The 19,982-nt window shown below is 34.2% G+C and overlaps 1 protein-coding gene and 1 pseudogene across 1 annotated transcript; one reads left to right on the top strand and one right to left on the bottom strand.

The window, feature by feature from the left end:
* The first annotated feature begins 404 nt into the window (after positions 1-404).
* LOC110692545 lies at positions 405-2,594 on the top strand (annotated as a pseudogene).
* Positions 2,595-2,952: 358 nt separating this feature from the next.
* Positions 2,953-13,790, bottom strand: LOC110692475 (probable leucine-rich repeat receptor-like protein kinase At5g63930). Its single transcript, XM_021869482.1, has 2 exons — positions 9,793-13,790; positions 2,953-4,008 (listed from the first exon to the last, which is right to left on the bottom strand). Exons 1-2 carry the CDS (start codon positions 12,725-12,727, stop codon positions 3,623-3,625), a joined length of 3,321 nt encoding a protein of 1,106 aa, XP_021725174.1. The 5' UTR covers positions 12,728-13,790; the 3' UTR covers positions 2,953-3,622.
* Between the last annotated feature and the right edge of the window lie 6,192 nt (positions 13,791-19,982).

Below are 19,982 nucleotides of genomic sequence, written 5' to 3'. Positions count from 1 at the left end.
TCCAAAAACAAATCCATGCGAGTTAGGTTCAAAGCGGACAATGTCGTACTAATGTGGAGTTGAGTGTGCGTGCATCCCGACAAGGTGGGTGACCTGGGCCCAACAAAATATACACCAGTATATACAGATCCTGCAAGTAAAAACAAGGGACCTCAATTAACATACCAAGAACAAAGAGCAATCAATTATCATATCAATCAATCCACAAAGTGTTACTAAGGTATGACACACTTAGTAGAAGCTTCACATCAGTCCACACTCATATATACTACCCAACAACTAGACAACAACCAAGCTATTACTCTATCAATTCATCCACAACAACATATTTTAGTGCATTTTAAGCAGAAACATACAAGTTAAGCTAGGCTTTGCCTTGTATGAGCCTTAAGTTGTGCATTGGCATGCGTATCCCATCAAACTATCAAAGAGATGCAAGTAATCTAGAGTACTCGTAGTGGAAGTACATTAGTACATCTGTATACCCAAAAAAGATAGCCTTAACCTCATCATTAAGTAGCTAATAAAAATTTCAACCATAGGAAAGCTAAAAGATGGTAGGGAAGTAGCAGTAAAGCAACTGTATGAAAAGAACTTCAGAAGGGTGGAACAGTTCATGAATGAAATTTAGATACTCACGCGTCTGAGTCACCAAAACCTCGTAACTCTTTATGGATGCACTTCTCAGCACTGCAGGGAATTACTGCTTGTATATGAGTATGTGGAAAATGGGACTGTGGCAGATCACCTGTTTGCTGAAAAGGCAAAACCCGGATCACTCACATGGCCCATTCGCCTCAGAATTGCCATTGAAACCAATGGCGGATCCATACCCCAGAATTTCGGTATAAATTTATTAATACTGACATTTATACTAGATGCTTATCAATGCTGCAGTGGTAAGAGAGAATTTACCAATTATACCATAATGTGCATGTATAAGTAAAGCATTAATAAGATTAATAATAATTTAAAATAATCCATTACTCTTATTGATAAAGATTTTATTTCATTTTCATAAATTATCTATGATGTATGGAGTATTTTATGAACTATAATGATAAATTAGATACGAATTGTTTGTTAAAATAAAAGTACAAATAAAATTCACTAGTATTAATTTCTAAAAATAGTTAATTTGATACCACATACCATTATGTAGGTTTTTTTTTTTTATCGTAATTATTTTTTATAAGTATAATATATCTTAGTAATTGCTTTAAGTTCTCGGCCAAATGTATGCATGTCCAAAATCACATTGTCAATTAATAAGTAGCACAACAATATACTAACATACTGCATTGCATCAATAAAACCACTCAGTTTATTATTTTGCTAATCGTTTTTGTGGGAATTTTTCAATATGAATAGCTAAAATAAAGTCCGGTTTTAATTTTATTTTAAAATTTTCTTAAACAACTACGTGCTCGCTACCCCTACTTGGAAATCCTGAATCCGCCACTGATTGAAACAGCCAGTGCACTTTCATACCTTCATGCTTGTGATATCATACACCGTTGATGCCAAAACTAGAAACATTCTCCTAGACAGCTAGCAGCTTCAAAGTTTTTTTTTTTTTTTTTTTTTTTTTTTTTTTTTTTTTTTTTAACAGAAAGCTTCAAAGTTAGGTTGATTGATTTCGGACTTTCTAGACTCTTTCCAACTGATGTAACTCATGTCTCAACAGCATCACAGGGAACTCCTGGGTACGTAGACCCGGAGTATCACCAATGTTATCAACTGGTAGAAGTGAGGTTTGCAGCTTTGAGGTTGTTCTCATTGAGGTTATGGCCTTGTTTGGCAAATGGCTGTTGGCGGTTGGTTGTTGGCTGGTTCACTTGGCTTGTTTGACCAGTTGAAATGTTTGGCTGTTTATAATGGCTTTTGAAATCGGCTGTTTACAAAAGTGTTTGGTAAATTAATTGGTGGTTGTTGGCTGTTTATTAGATAATTTGTGGGCCAACAAGCCAAAAGCCAACAAAAAAGCTACTCAAAGCAGCCTTTTCATTTTGACTTAAAAGCCAGCTTTTTCGCTGACTAAAAAGCCAATTACCAAACACATTTTTTGGCTGTTTGACCACCTTAAAAAGCCAAAAGCTAACCAAAAAGCCATTAAAAAGCCAATTACCAAACATGGCCTATTTCTTCTTTGCCTGCAATTGACTCGGAGAGGAATGGAAGTGAGATCAACTTGTTTAACTATGCGATGAACAGGATTCAAACATGTGCTTTTGATGAGTTGGTAGACCCGCAATTAGGCTTTGCCTCAGACTTCAACGTTAAGAGGACGACTACTTTGGTGGCAGAGCTCACATTCCAGTGCTTACAACATGACAAGGAATTCAGACCATCTATGGATGAGATATTGGATTCACTAAATAGGATAGAGAGTTCCGATTATGATGCTTTGCAGGCAGAAGAGATGGCTAATGATCTAGGGAAGTGGTGAAAACGCCAAGTAATTGTCCACCTCCTTCATATGTAGATGATGATCATGCACAATTGTTAAATACTCGTCAGCTGCACCCCCTTCTCCAATTTCTGCAATGGATAAATAGGACAGTAGATCCACTACACAAAGCAAAGACAAGTAAGTTGATGTTTTATGTATATTAATTTTTGGAAAAAACACATTGTTAAGCAATACAAATGATAAAGAGGACCTTTTGGCACCTCAAGCTCTAGGTAGTGTAAAAGTAAAACCATGAATCGTGTTTTTACTCGTACAATGGTTCATATCTGACTACGTACTATGCACATATTTGGAATTTTTTATGTAAGAAATGTACAGAGGAGATTAATCCATATTCTGCACTTCTGCAGTACTACTTCAAATCGCAGTGAACTGTGTTTAGAGCACTCACAGTTATTTGGATAATGCTTCTTGAGAATTGTGTAACACCTTCCAATATCTTAAACTGATGTATCACAAATTTATTATTATGATTTCTCTGGGTTTTTTTTTTTTTTTTTTTTTTTTTTTCCCCCCTTCTTAGAAAGTTGTCTAAGTAGTACAGTATGTAACATGTTAGAAATTATAACAGTTTAGATTAGTTGCAAGTTCAATATCATATGCTGCAGATGACTCGACTATGTAGATGACTGAAAGCAGTGTTTTCAGACCGCAAGTAAGTGGTTCAGGAGTCAGGACAAAATAGCCTCACACCAGCAGCTTACAGATAAAAAAGATTTTTTGTCAGTTTGGGTAGTGTTAGTGCAGATGCCAACCTGCAGTTCACTAGTAGAGCCATGGAAATTGGCCTCACATATATATGATTAGAGTTACCACAGGTATATGAAAACGAAAAGGCGATATAGAAATGGAGATTATAGAACTCATAGATCAGCTGAAAGAAGGTAAATTGCAACAGCATTTGATTATTAATCAGGTGACCAAGATAATTTAAGGCCACCATTGAATCATTTATGGGAAGGCTATAATGTTTCTAGAATACAGTGATTCCTATAAGCTCATGTTGATCAGGAGCAGAATAATTATATTTTACCTTACAAAATGGGGGAAAGAAAATTTATATATAGAATATACATGAAGATTAGTTAATCTCTAATAACAATATTAATTAGAAAGAAGAATTAGCCACATTACTGCATGTGTAAGTGTTCAGACTGCATTTTCCTTGAGAGGTATATCATGATCATGAAATGAAGGAGAATCTGACTTCTCGTTTTGTTGATTCGATTCAATTAGCATCAACACAACTTCCCTCATAGATGGCCGGTCGAAAGGAGACATGTTAGTGCAGAGTAAAGCAAGTTTCATGACAGTTAACATATGATCAACAATTGCTTGGTCTTGTAGATTTAATCGATCATCAAGTATCCCAGGCGTTAATGAATTAGATCGGATATAACTTTTGGCCCAATTAACTAGGTCGCCTCCCTGTTCTATTGGCTGTACAGGGGTTCTTCCAGTTAGCAATTCCAAAAGAACTACTCCATAGCTGTAGATGTCGCACTTTTCTGTAACCTTCATGGTGTATGCATACTCTGCAAGGACATAAAAAAAACCATATATTGAGAAAAATAACTCTGCTATACTTGCATTTTTCCCAATAGAAGCCATAACTCAGTAGAATTAGATCAAAATGTAATCCTCATTGACTGGCGATGCAATTACTGGCCTTAGACATTCATGTTATTACAGTATATCAGTCTTAAATATGCTTCTAACCTTACCTTACAAAGTAAATACTCCTGTCCCAAGGATATATAATACATAGTACCGTATTTTGTCCGAGGGCTAAGTTAACATAACCTGTGTAACAAGTTTTTGCTCTCTACCTAATATCTAGACCTAGCAACCTGATTTTTTATCTCATAGAAGAGCCTACATTATTTTTTTAGTATGATTTTTCAGAAATTTATAAGGAGTAATTTTGATTATGATCAAATCTTAGCTATATATCCACCACGTCTAAAACAGTTTACTTGATTAATTCAAGTTCAATAGAATGAAATCATCAAGATGTAACTATTTTCAGTCAAATTAAGAGGCTCAGTAAATCGCATATTGAGTCAATAGACGAGTTAAGTTTAACATATCCTAAGGAACTGTGTAGAAAATTACCAGTTCTGCATTTCTGCATGTCCAACTACAGCCGGAAAACAAATCAATGAACAAAGAACAAGGGCTGTTCTTTAAAAATTAAATGACACATCAAAGCTGTTAAGAAAATAATGCAAATTTTCTATTTAATCAAATTTGAGGGAGAAATAAATTACATAAACAAAATGTCTATTTATACCAAAGTGCAAAAACACAACCCCTCTTTTCTCTGAGTTATTTTTCTTCTCTCAGATTTTTCTCTTGAAATTATTACATACAAATGAAGGAAATGCTCAATTTATAGTTTTCCTAAAACAACCTAAGCCATTTAAAATTTAGCCTGCAATATTTATTACCATTAGTTATTTTTCCCTATATTTGGAAACACCTTTAATTTTCAATGGTAATGCAGGGTTATTTAATAACCATTTATTTTTTTTCTTTATGTTTCTTAATTATCTGCCAACAATCTCCCACTTGAAGACTGATTTCAATTTGTCTTCACACCAAGGAGTAGAACCTCAACTAGTCTTGTGTCATTTTAAGACCAATTGATGTTGAGCACAATTTCAACTTGTCAATCGTCACTGTTTTCGTTAACATGTCTGCTGGATTCTTACTGCCAAGAATCTTTTTAAGAGTTAACACTTCATCTTCTAGAAGAGACCTGATAAAGTGATAACGAATACCGATGTGCTTTGTTCTTGAGTGAAACGCCGAATTCTTTGCTAAATGTATAGCACTCTGACTATCGCCATACAAAATATTATTCACTTGTTTGAACCCCAGCTCATCTAACAAACCTTGAAGCCATATCATCTCTTTACTAGCTTCGGTCACTGCCACATACTCAGCTTCTGTAGTGGATAAAGCAACAATCTTTTGTAGTTGGGACATCCAACTTACGGCTGTATTTCCAACTGTAAATACATAACCCGTTGTGCTCTTTCTATTATCGAATTCACCGCCAAAGTTTGCATCAACGTAACCTTGTATTTTCAATTCACCTTTACCAAAGTACAAACACTTATTAATTGTACCTCGTAAATACCTCAAAATCCATTTAACAGCTTCCCAATGGACTTTTCCTGGATTGGACATAAACCTGCTTACAACTCCCACTGCATGTCTAATATCTGGTCTTGTACAAACCATTGCATACATCAAACTTCCAATAGCCGAGGCATAAGGAACCTTGGCCATATATTCTTTATCTTCATCTGTCTGAGGGGACTGATCCTTTGATAGACGAAAATGACTCGCCAACGGTGTACTAACAGGCTTAGCATCACCCATATTAAATTTCTGAAGAACACGTTTGATGTACTCTGATTGTGATAACTGCAAAGTGCCTCTCTGCTTATCTCTTGTGATTTGCATTCCTAAAATCTTCTTTGCTGGACCCAAGTCCTTCATGTCAAATTCCTTTGACAATTGATGCTTCAACTTTATAATATCATTCATATCAGAACCTGCTATTAACATATCATCAACATAAAGTAATAGGATGATATAACTGGATTGATATCTCTTGAAGTAGCAACAGTGGTCAGCATTGCACTTCTGGAAATCTTCCTTGTGCATGAAGTTATCAAACTTTTTGTACCATTGTCTTGGGGCTTGTTTTAGCCCGTATAAACTTTTCTTAAGTTTGCATACCATCTACTTTTTCCCACTTTTTATAAAACCTTCTAGCTGGTGCATGTATATTTCTTCATCAAGATCTCCATGAAGAAATGCAGTCTTCACATCTAACTGCTCGAGATAAAGATCTTCAATTGCAACAATACTCAACACTGTTCTAATGGTATTGAGTTTCACAACAGGAGCGAATATCTCATTATAATCAACTCCCTCTTTCTGTTGAAAACCTTTGACAACTAGTCGAGCCTTATACCTCTTGGAATCATCGTGCTCCTTTTTTGCTCGATATATCCATTTGTTATAAAGGGCCTTCTTACCTATGGGTAACTCAGTTAGTTCCCATGTCTGGTTTGAAATCAGGGATTGCATTTCATCTTTCATTGCAAGCCCCCACTTGCTAGCATCTCTGGTCTGGGATGCTTCATAATAATCTTCTGGTTCCCCATCATCAGTTAATAACAAATAATTCATATATTTTCTATTAGGCACATGTGGTCGAGTACTCCTTCTTAGTGTAGGAGTTGGACAAGAAGGTTGTTGTATGTCATTTGATTGCGATGTACTGCCCTGTACAGTCTGTTCTTCTTGTTGCGGAGTACTTATGATAGTGTACTCTTGCATCGTACTGTCTGGGACATAATCTTCATCAATGAATGTAGATTCTTTTTGATTTGTTTCATAACTCTCAATTTTATGCCTATCTTTGTACATGACTCTCTCATTGAAAATTAAATCTCTTGAACGAATAATCTTTTTGCTTTCATCATCCCAAATGCGGTATCCGAACTCATATTCGCCATAACCGATAAAAGTGCAAACTTTTGATTTAGGATCAAGCTTATTTCTGCCTTGATCACTAATGTGCACATAAGCTACACAACCAAATACCTTTAAGTGCGACAATTTGATCTCTTTGCCGCTCCATACCTCCTCTGGTAATTTGTACTCCAATGGGGTTGATGGTCCTCGATTGATCAAGTAAGCTGCTGTATTGACTGCTTCTGCCCGGAATTGTTTTGGTAGACCTGACTGTATACGAATGCTTCTGGCTCTTTCTGTCAATGTTCAGTTCATCCGCTCAGCTAACTTCTTGAATTTGGTGTCCTCATATTCTCCGCCATTGTCGGACCTAAATCTTTTGATCTTCAGACTTGATTCATTTTCAACCCTAGCTTTCCATATCCTGAAAACTTCAAACACTTCGGACTTGTATTTTAGAAAGTAAACCCATACTTTCCTAGAGTGATCATCAATAAAAGTCACAAAGTACTGTTTTCCACCTATAGACTGGGTGGTTGTTGGTCCCCACACATCAGAATGAACAAGCTCCAATTTTTCTTTCATTGGAGTTCTTCCATATGTCTGAAAGCTTACCCTCTTCTGCTTTCCAAGTATGCATTCTTCACACATGTCTAAATTCACAAATTTTAGACTAGAGAGTTTTCCAATTGAATGCATGATCTTCATTCCTTTCTCACTCATGTGACCAAGTCTCTGGTGCCATAACTTGGAATTTTCATTCTCTGTTGCAACTGCAATCGAATAACACGCTCCAGCTGTCAAATAGAGAGTACCATTCTTTTTACCATGAGCAACTATCATTGCTCCCTTTGAAATCTTCCAATTATCACCTTGAAAGATTATAGTGTAACCTTCACGAGCCAACTGCCCAACTGAGATCAAGTTCTTTCTTAGGTCGGGAACATGTTTGACATCCTTCAGCTCCCAAGCTGACCCATTTAACTTAATTTTGACATTACCTTGACCAACAATATCACAAGGTTGGTCATCACCAAGGTATACATGTCCAAGGTTTCTATGGACATACTTCTCAAAAAAGTTTTTATTAGAAGTAGCATGGAACGATGCTCCACAGTCTAATACCCAAGACTCTTCTTTGCTCTCCAATGAGCATATCAACGCATCATCACCTTCTCCGGTAGAAGTGACATTTGCCTCTACCTTCACTTCTTTGCCTTTTGGTGTTCCCTTGCACTGATTTTTATAGTGCCCAATCTTTCCACAATTCCAACACTCCACAGTCTTTGAGTTTTGGAAATTATTTGGATTCCTGGATTTTGACCTCCTATCTCTGGATTGTCCTCGATAGTTTGATCTTCCGCGTTCATTCCTTCTGATTAAATTTCTTCCTCTTGACTCTGTATGCAATACTGAAGAGGATGAAGATTCACCTGATTCTCTTCGTCGAATCTCCTCACTAAGAACCAGATCACGAACGTCATCAAACTTCAACTTGTTATTTCCCGATGAGCTACTCACAGCTGTGACTGTTGCATTCCAACTATCTGGAAGGGAAGATAAAAGTATTAACGCTAATACTTTATCATCAAATTTGATTTCAACAGAACTCAATTGGGTTGTGACAGAATTGAGTTCATTAAGGTGTTGAGCTACCGATCCACCTTCCGACATCCTCAAACTAAACAACCGCCTCATCAAATGAACTTTATTGGAGGCTGATGGCTTCTCATACATATTAGAGAGAGCTTTCATGAGACATGTCGTTGTGGTTTCCTTTGCAATGTTAAACGCCACATTGCGTGATAACGTCAATCGAATAACTCCGAGTGCTTGTCTATCTAAAAGCTTCCATTCTGCTTCTTGCATGCCATCTGGCTTTTTCTCTTCCAGAGGTTGATAGAGTTTTTTCTGGTATAAATAATCTTCAATCTGCATTTTCCAAAATCCGAAATCTTTACCATCGAATTTTTCATGTTTAACTTCTCCTTTGTCTGCAGCCATTTCTCCCACTCAAATTTGACTTTTTCTTTTAGGATCGTTTTTATTTTTATCGTAATGTGGACTAATTGTCAACCAAGCTCTTGATACCAATTGTTAAGAAAATAATGCAAATTTTCTATTTAATCAAATTTGAGGGAGAAATAAATTACATAAACAAAATGTCTATTTATACCAAAGTGCAAAAACACAACCCCTCTTTTCTCTGAATTATTTTTCTTCTCTCAGATTTTTCTCTTGAAATTATTACATACAAATGAAGGAAATGCTCAATTTATAGTTTTCCTAAAACAACCGAAACCATTTAAAATTTAGCCTGCAATATTTATTACCATTAGTTATTTTTCCCTATATTTGGAAACACCTTTAATTTTCAATGGTAATGCATGGTATTTAATAACCATTTTTTTTTCTTTATGTTTCTTAATTATCTGCCAACAAAAGCAACATTATAATTTCATCCGATTATTTCACATTAATTGCTTGCAAGGCATTCCATAATATATGATAGACACTCATCACAACTTACGCAATTCTTAACGGCAAGTCAAGACCATTTTCGTCACTAATGAACATATTATAGGCAAATCGTTTTCCAAGAGAAGAAGATAATATCCTAGAATGAATCACCGAAAATTTGTGGAGGGGGTACCGACAAAGTTGTTATGGCTATCGTTCATTTTATACATTCGCTAAAGGTTAATAGCATTTGCCAGATGATGAAATAACAAGTACACAAATGAGAATTGAAAATGGAAAAAGGAAAGAAAAGAGAAAAAAACTTATAATTCGAATATGTCCAAGTCACATAAAAATCTTACCAGGGGCAATATATCCGTATGATCCAGCAACTGCAGAAACTGATTTTGATTGTGGCATGTCAACAACCTTTGCCAAGCCAAAATCACCAACATGTGCTTCAAACTTATCATCTAGTAGGATATTGTTGGATTTGATATCACGGTGAATAATCCTCGGTTTGCAGTCATGGTGTAAATACGCTAGACCTTGAGCAGAACCAAGTGCAATTGAGAACCGAGTAGGCCAATCCAAGCTACATGAAGACCCATGAAGAACCTCGCCTAGGCTGCCCCTTGACATGTACTCATACAGCAGCAGATTTGAACCCTGGTTATAGCAAAACCCATAAAGCTTCACTATATTTCGATGTCTAATCTTTCCAAGAGTCAATATCTCTGCTCGGAAGCTGTTCTCAATGTTGTTCCCCTCCCTATTAGAAGCTAGTCTCTTGACAGCAATTGTCAATCCTGTATGCATTACTGCCTTATAAACCGTACCACAAGCACCCTTTCCAATAACATAGCTCTCATGAAAATTGCTAGTTGCCACAATGAGATCATGGAAAGTGAAGCCTTCCTTTGGAGGAAAGTAAATATCTGAGACTGAAGAATCATCACCATTCTCTTCCACAGAAGCCACGGTTTCAACAGGCCGGCGCATGTAAAACAATATAACTACAATAAGAATGAGTGAAATGCCACCTACAGTAACTGCAATTATAGTAACAGTTTTTCCCTGAGAAGATTCAGCATTTTTTTGGGGCAGAAACGGATGAAATGCTGATGTATCGTTGCAGGCTGAAGCAAGAGGCTGGCCACAAAGATCCTTATTTCCAAGAAAGCTGCTCAATTCCATGGTCTGGAACAATGGTATTGACGGTATTGGCCCTGTTAAGTCATTATACGAGAAGTTTACACCCAACAAGCTAGAAAGATCTCCAAATGTGCTTGGAATTTCACCAGTCAGTTGGTTGTTATTCAGGTAAAGATATTCCAGAAGAATAAGATTTCCAAGTTCTGACGGGATTGTCCCAGACAGATTATTATAGCTAAGATTCATAGCAATCTGCAAGCTTGAAAGAGATCCCAGAGACGATGGTATCCGACCAGACAATGAGTTTCCACCCATCTGCAGCTCAGTTAAGCGAGTAAGATTGCCCAGTACAGCAGGAATATTTCCAGAAAACTTATTTTCTGAAAGCATGAGAAGTTCCAGCTGCAAAAGGGTCCCCAGTTCATCTGGCAGATTACCTTCAAAGCTGTTAAAGCTAAGGTCAAGCCGCTGAAGCTTCTTGCAGTTAATGATATCAATCGGGATACTCCCTGTAAGAAAATTGGATGAGATGTTAAAAGTCACCAGCTGAGACAAATTACCAATCTCTTTCGGCAACCACAAGACAAAATTATTGTTTGCAAGATCCAGTCGCTGCAATTTATTACAATTTCCAACTTCAGGGGGAATAGGACCACTAAACTTGTTCTGTCCAAGCTCAATGGCAGAGAGGTTCTTCAATTGGCACAATTCTGAAGGAAAGCTCCCTGTCAGCTTATTTCGAACCAAACGAAGCTGTACCAAGGATGGGCAGTTTAAAACCCCCATTGGAATATTCCCATAAAGCTTATTCGACTCAAGATTCAACAATATCAAATTAGAATGACGGCATAGAAATGGCGGAATCCTCCCTGTCAACATATTTGCTGAAAAATCAACAACCCAGAGTGGGCTGTATATCCCAAGCCCTCGAGGGATGGTACCAGTAAGCTCGTTGTCGAACAGCTGAAGTTGCATAATCCGATTTAAGTATTGAAAGCCGATTGGAATAGGACCAGTGAGATGATTGATTGAAAGATCCAGCTTTGTCAAGTTCTTCAAGGAAGTCAACTCATTTGGTATAAAACCAGTAAGCTGGTTCTGGAAAAGATACAGAAGTGTCAGATTCTTTATGTTGCCAAAATCAGCTGGAATCTCCCCTGTCAATAAATTCTCAGAAAAATCGATTTCGGATGCTAAAGATAGATTCCCTATTTCCCTTGGAATGGTTCCATTGAGCTGATTCCTATAGAGGTATAATCTTTTAAGAAACTTGAGATTCCCAATTTCTGCAGGGATTTCCCCAACAAGATTGTTCTGGTATAAAGCAAGTGTTTCAAGATTAGTACAATTCCCAATCTCTTTCGGAATATTACCCGAAAGTTGATTACCCCAAAGAATCACTTCAGTCAGCTTAGTAAGCTTCCCAATCTCCTTAGGTATATTCCCAACAAGCTGATTTTGTGCCAGTCCAAGATATTCCAAATTTTCACATCTGCCAATCTCAGCAGGCAAGGTTCCACTGATCGACGTTTGCCCAGCACGAAACTTTTGCAACTGTTTCAGATTCCCAAGCGACCGAGGCAATGGACCACTAATCCTATTGGTGTATGCCACAAATTCAACCAACGACGAAAGGTTCCCAAACTCATCAGGAATGGGACCAGACAACAGATTATTGCACAGATTCAGGTATTGCAAAGAAGACAAACTACCCAATGAAGCAGGGATTGAACCTTCAAACTGATTATTGTTCAAAGAGACAGACTGTAACAACGAGCAATTCCCTAACTCATGTGGTATACTCCCACCCAATGAATTGAAAGAAACATCAAGATAAGTGAGGTGGGTTAAACAGCCAATACTCGGTCCTAACAAACCCGAAAGATTCATCATTGTAAGATCAAGAGATACTACAACAGGCTGGTAAGTACTGTTGGAACAGGTCACACCTATCCATTTACAAGGTGTTTGATCACTATGATTCCAATTACTCAGATTATTGTATTTATCATTAAGTCCATTTCTCAGTTCTAACAGACAAAAACCCTCAGAATTCAACCCTTCAGACAAGTAAATTACATGGGCAATAACAATGAGAAATCCCCAAACCCAAAATTTATGTGATTTAGAAAACATTGGCATTCTAAAAACCCTTTATTCATACAAAAATTGCTAACATAACCCTTTTCCCTCCTTCAATTCTAACAACCTAATAGTAATCAATATCACAAGTTAAAGAACAATGATGGGTGCAACATAATCCGAAAAATCGAAAACCCGAAAACAAGATACAAGAAAGGATCAAGAGAAGGCTACAAGCATACCACTAAGGCCATTATTTGTAAAGAAGAAGTAGGAGAGGCAAGAAAACCACCATGAATGAGAGCTGATATAAGGAGGAAAAATACAACCACAATTGCAACCCATTAAGCATAAACACATAAATTCAACTTTTCCCAAGATTTGTGGGAATCATATAATTGATGAAATAAAGGCAAAATTAGAGCTGAAAAAGAGAAAAAGAAATGAAAAATAATATGGGGTTTTTCTTCTTTTCCCAAGGTGAAGATATAGTAACCTTCTAAGAAGCAAAAAAGACACTCAAAATGCAATGAATGAAGGGATTTTATTCTGTGATCCCACCAAATAAAAATAAAATAAGATGAATGAAATCTGGGTCAAAATGAAAAATTATGGTGAAAAATCTTTAGGAAAATCGAAGAGGATGGATGAAAGGTCTTAGATGAAGCTTTAATGGCCGACAAAGCATGCTTTCACCTTCCTTGGCTTCTCTATCAGCAGCTTCTTCTCTTCCTCTTTTTTAGTGCTGATTGAAGAGAAGATAGCTGAGAAAGCTAGAAAGGTTATACTAACTTTTTGGGAAGTAAAATACAAGTAGCTTTTTAGAGTAGATTCTTTTTTAATTAAAGGAAATACCCCCATTACTTTATGAGATTAAACTAATAATGCTATTATCTAACTTTGGGTGTTACCCCGGCGGCGGCCCCGAGTATTAGCTCCGGACTTGAAATTGAATCCGTTTACATCATGATTATCCGTCGTTAAGAATGGCAATATTTAATGGAAAGAGAAATTAGAACCTGACAAGTTGACACAACATGAACACATATTATTTTGTCATATGATGTAATTATTTTTCATCCTACATTTTCAATACTACTCCGTGTTTAAAAAAAAAAAAAAAAAAAAAAAAAAAAACTTTTTCAGATAATATATTTTCTAAATACAATCATAAGTGAAAAGTAAAAACATAGAGGACTAAGGGCTTGTTCTCATTAACTGAACTCAGCTGAACAGGAGCTGAACTGAACTGAATTTCAACGTAAGAGAACATACCCTAAATAGATGAGATTTGCTTGGGTTTGGATCCTTTAGAGTTGAACTCTATAGAGTTCAATAAATTTAGACCCTCCACAAAAGATCAATGGCTAATATTCATCTTGCATGCATTTCAAAATAAAAAATAAAAGTTCAATAAAAATAATTAAAAACTCTCAAAACTCTACAACTCTATAATTTTCAAACTCTAGAGGATCTCAACTCGATTTTATTATATTGATCAACAAAAATCATGATTTTAACGGTTATTTTGAAATTTAGATAAGCGAATATAATAATAAAAAAAAATTATAGATTTTCTTATATTATTTAGGCAAAAATTATTTAACATGAAAAATTTGTAAATGGATAAATTATGCTAAAAGGAAATACAACAAATAATAAAGAATGAAGTTTGTATGTACAACATTTTTCCTATTTATGAATTTGATTAGATTGTGCACTATTTATAAATGCATGATTATTAAGGGTCTGTTCTGATTGACTGAAGTGAGCTAAACTGAATTTATTGGAGCTGAACTGAACTGAACTATATTGAATATTTTATGAAAGAAGAAAATTAAGATTAGAATTGAACTGAACTTATTAAAGTCAAACTGAACTTATTGAAGCTCAACTGAACTGAAAATAAGCTGAAAAGAACAAGCCCTAACTCGTGTAATTACTTATTTGTAGTAAAGATTATCAAAACTTGATATTTTTAAATCACTTATCTAGGTAAATTAAATATAATTACAAATAACTACGTGTTTTCTTATATTTTAAGAATAATTTTAAAAGCTATTAAAAACAAGAATAATTTTAAAAATTTCCTTAAAATATTAATAAAATAAGAACTTCAGAAGGAATTGAAGGGCGTAATATTTATTTTTAATGCAAATACTTTACGGCTAGGTTTAGCAAAACATGTTATTCTATTAATGAAGATCCGTTTGTCTACAGGATTAGGACACGTCTGCATTAATTATAATACAAAGTATTTTATAAAAGTGGGATTCCTTAAAGACCAGCTTACATGTCGATAGAAGAACCTAAACTCCCATTATAATACCACTTCTAACTTTTTACAAGTATAATTAAATAATTAATGTTATTTAATTCTCTACAAATCAGATCATATCATTTAATAAATGCACAAAATCAATGGGCCTGCCCTGCTATAATTTATCTGCAATTATTAATTGAATTGAGAGTTGTAAATGTTGGACAATGTTCAATTTATGTTTCGTCATGCATTTTGTAATAAGTTCATGTCATTGATGTCGTATACTTTCTCCTTTGTTTTTTGTTGGCAACGTTCGATTTATAGGTGATTTGATTTTGGCATATTTATTGTGAAAGCACATGATTTAGGGTCTGTTCTCATTGACTGAACTCAGCTGAAGTGAACTGAACTGAACTAAACTAAACTGAGCTGAACTAAACTGAACTGAACTGAACTGAACTAAGCTGAGCTGAACTGAACTAAATATTTTATAAGAGAAGGAAATTTGGACCTGAACTGAACTGAACTGAGCTGAACTGAACTGAACTGAATTTCAACGTAAGAGAACAGACCCTTAGTTAATCTGATCAAGTGAATTTTTAGAGTTGGTGAGTACGTAGTGGAAGAAAATTAAAGATGTGTTTTAAAATTTGATCTTTAATTTAATTTAAAAGCATAGAGTAATTTAAAATCAATAAAAATAAGTTTTAATCAATAAAAGTACTTCGAGTTTGAAAAAAAAATACTTCTAGTTTAGTAAAAACTAATTTAGGTTCATAAAAATAATATCAAGTTAATAATAACATGAGTAGATATGTATTTACAAACAAAACTACCAAAAGTACACTGTTATATAAATAAGCGATATGATATCATATGCCTAAATATTTTTCATTTTCTAAAGGGATTATATGATCGTATTTCATATTCAAGGTTTATTCTAAAATTTTATTTAAGATCTAGGCATCACCCAGGCACAAAACTATCACTAATATATAAAGTCAGTGTTGCCTTTGATGTTTTGATGATAACACAAGTCAAACTTATGATTGGACTAATGTCTTGATAAGTTGTGTAGTTTGATAAGTCAAGTTGCAGAGCTATTCAAGACAAAGGAACTAGAGCTTAGAGAAACTGAAGATTAGTTGCAGTGTTCCTTTGAAGGAACATAAGCTTCGAAGTAGAAGCAGGAGAATGAAGACTCGGAGCAGAGACATCCTAAGAGAAATTATAAAGTCTAAAGTATTCTATATTTTAGGATATATGTAAGTGAAACTAATTTGAAGTTGCATGCTTAGTAGAATGCGATTAAAATTTGTTTTAGATATAACTTAAAGATTGCTAAATTATGGGGAAGTTTTTTTTTTGAAAATATCTTTTTCTGATTTGTTATTCAAATTAATATCTTTTATTTTCAGAAAAAAAATATCTTTCAAAAGCTTGTTCAATTGATTCCCTTAACCGTACTTGCGCAAGTGGTGATTGATTAAGTCCTCCACTAAACGAGGAAATTGCTTCTAAGTGGTTCAACATGCCCTGATTTTTAGGACATGTTTGAAGCACTGGAAGTAGTGGAGAGTGGTGGTGTTGATATGCAGCAGTAGTGGCGTAAGTGGAGGAAGTTATGGAGTTTTAATTAAGCTAAGTTTTTCTATAAATATCTAAGTTGTTTTCTAGAAAAACTCACCCTTGCTCAATCACATTTTCTATCTTCTTTGTTTTAAAAAAGAGTCAAGAGTCGCATTCTATTTTAGTTGATAACTTTCTTATTTTCCTTCATTAGACGTACTATTTCTTTCAAGATTTGTAATTGGGGATTGAGAGTTTGACTGAACTCTAGAGAAGTCAATCGAGAAAGAGTGAGAAGAGAATAGCAGTAGGTTGAGGGACTTGCTACTGGCAACTCCAAGTTCGTTGAGGAACTTGGAGATAGAATCTTAGCTTGTAATAGGTTGATTGCCCTATTCTAGTAAAAAAATCTTTCCAAAAATCCCAAGTCGTCGTGGTTTTTCTTCTTTTTAGGGTCAAGAAGTTTTCCATGCTAAAATCTCTTTGTGTGACTTTAATTTCCTTTAGCTTAGTTTTTATAATTCCACAAAAATGTGGCTAATTCCTTTCATACTACAAGCCAGTCTCGCAGCCAGACCACAAAAGAGTGACACTTAGCATTCAAGTTATTCGCCATGTGGCACACCACGTAAGCGAAAATTTAGGTATATTATGACACATATGATACTAACTAAGTGAATTTTTGGATAGATTAAATTTTTTATAGAGTTTCATTGTCAATATACATCTAATATTTCATATTTCATAATAAATCATAAGTTTGAATAAATATCGTATAACTCAGCTCGGTTCTATTTTCATCCTAAAATTTGTTTTGAAAAGTACTTTTTAACTAAGATCCATTTATAATATTTTAATTTATTTTTAAAAATAATAGTGAATATTAGTACAAAATACTTTTAATAAAATCAATTTGAAGTTAATAATAACATAGATATATTTAATATATTAAATTATAGAGAATATGTAAAAATAAGATCTAATCAGTAAAAATAATTTTAGTTTGCTAAAAAAAAATACTTTCATTTCAGTGTAAAAATAGTTTTAATTCTATATAAAAAAAAATTCAAGTAAATAATAATATAGATTATTATTTACAAACAAAATTTCAAAAATTCAAAAGGGATTATAGAACCGTATTTAACATTCAAGCCAAAAAATTTATCTTAAAATTTTATCAACAATTTGGGCACTGCCAAGACACAAAACTGTTCTATTTTTAAAGTCAGCCATCTTGTTTAATTTTTGATTTGGTAAACCCTTCTATGTACTTCTACTCTTCTATAAGTAATAATCATAATTCTAGTCTTCTAAAAGTAATAATCATTACACTACTTTTTTTTAAAAAAAAAATTCTACATCCATGTCATCTATCCAACTTAGAGCAAGTTTAGCCCCAAGTCTTAAGACTTGGGGTGACATCATCATTTTAACAAGTCTTAAGACTTATGCTTAAAACTTTTCCCATTTTTCTTCAAAAATCTCAAGCAAGTCTCAAGTTGAGTCTTGAAATTTCAAGACTCAACTTAAGACTTGAGATTGGGACCCACTACTCCCACCTCATTTTTATTTTTATTATCCTTTTTTTTTTCTTACACTTTTCTACATATAATATGTCAAATATTTAAGTTTTAGGGCTAAAGTGATAAATATGTGTAAGTCTTAGTGAGTCTTAACAAGAATTTGATGACATCATTTTCAATGGGGACCATAAAAAATGATGTCACATTCAAGTCTTAAGACTTGGGGCTAAACTTGCTCTTAGATTTGGGGTGACATCATCATTTTGAGTCTTAAGACATATGCTTAAGATTTTTCCCATTTTTCTTCAAAACTCAACTTGAGACTTGAGATTGAGACCTACTTCACCCACCTCACTTTTATTTTTATTATCCTTTTTTATTTATTTTTACACTTTTCTACATATAATATGTCAAATATTTAAGTCTTAGTGAGTCTTAACAAGAATTTGATGACATCATTTTCAATGGGGACCACAAAAAATGATGTCACATTCAAGTCTTAAGATTTGGGGCTAAACTTGCTCTTAAATATGAGTTTTTTGTGTAAAACAAAATCGCTAATACTATAAGCGGTTTATATGAGTAAAAAATCACCATATTAAAAATTGTGGGTTAAATCGTTATACCACAAATTGAGAATTAGTGGTTACGGTTTTGCTCTAAACTAGGAAAAAAAATATATACTTCAAGAGGTTGGACGACGACGTGAACGGTATATACTATGTAGCTATTTTAATAAAAAGTAGAGCAATTGAGAAATGTTGAGTTCTTTTAACCATATCTATGATAATCAATCGTATTTTTTAAATATAAAGACTTAAAAGGACAATCAAGGCTCAGCAAATTTATTAGAGAAGAAGAAGAAAACCGTTTTTTTTTTTTTTTTTTTTTTTTTGAGGGAAGAAGAAAAACCGTTATTAATAACTTCAAGTTGATTTTAAATTATGGTAACAAAAAACCAGTAGTACTAGATAATAGATCTTTGAATTAGGTGTTATAAATAAGGATTAAAATGTTGACAAATATTGTTGACTCGACAGTCAACTCATCTCGATGTGATCTGTAAATATTCGTTCTTTGATCTCCAACAACACTTTCATCCTTCCTCCGCCTTTCCTTTCACACAAATTACTCGTACTATCAGTATCGGTGTCGCACCGTCGCAATATTATACTCCTACTAGTAATATATTCCGTACCACATTACTTTGTAATATTAAAATAACGTTGTTATAGAAACAACTCAATTAAGAGCAGGAGAACTTGTTAATTTTAAGTAACCATCCCACATTCCCACCCCATACGTACATGACATATTAAATTAGGTAAAACTATCAAAATTTAATCCGACTTAAAACAATCTGGTTTAATTTAATCAAAAGTTATTCAGTTTATAATTGATTTGTAAGGATAAAATGATCTAATATGATTAAACCCTATACGACTAAATCCGGCTTGATCCGAATCTAACAAATGATTTAAATTGACACCTCTAATTAATACAAGTATTAGGTGCAGCCGTGGAGATATACGAGCCTAAGTGACTATTTAAAACTTACATTATGCTTAACTATAAATTACTATTCAAACAAAATTGCATATGTAGTTAATAACATCGTCATGAAAATAAATTATCTCGACCTTAGTATTTCACTTAAGTGGTTTCGTTTACACGGTTTTCTTGTGAGAAATGTAATAGAAACACTCATTCAAACCAATTAAATTATGCATAAAACCATGATACTTTCATGCATGTGCTGGCTAATTGTTGGTCATGTTTAATAAATTGCCTAATTGTTTTCATTGTATATATACCGTAAAAATTAAAAACACCTACTTAATCTTATCTTGAAGTATGATAAAATTCAAAGCTCTAATTTTCCATCCACCAAACATCTCAAACATGTGATCTAGCTAGCTAGTGACTAGTTGACTATATGCATAGGTTGTGATGCTGTCTT

The sequence above is a fragment of the Chenopodium quinoa genome, unplaced genomic scaffold, assembly GCF_001683475.1.
Source record: "Chenopodium quinoa cultivar QQ74 unplaced genomic scaffold, ASM168347v1, whole genome shotgun sequence".
NCBI lineage: Eukaryota > Viridiplantae > Streptophyta > Magnoliopsida > Caryophyllales > Amaranthaceae > Chenopodium > Chenopodium quinoa.
This window is presented reverse-complemented; position numbering and strand designations above follow the sequence as displayed.

Bases quoted from the DNA above. Each gene is read 5' to 3' on its own strand.
- LOC110692475 (XM_021869482.1), bottom strand. From the start codon at position 12,727: ATGCCAATGTTTTCTAAATCACATAAATTTTGGGTTTGGGGATTTCTC. The intron at 4,009-9,792 runs GTAAGATTTTTA...ATGTCCTTGCAG, and splicing joins ATACGGATATATTGCCCCTG to AGTATGCATACACCATGAAG.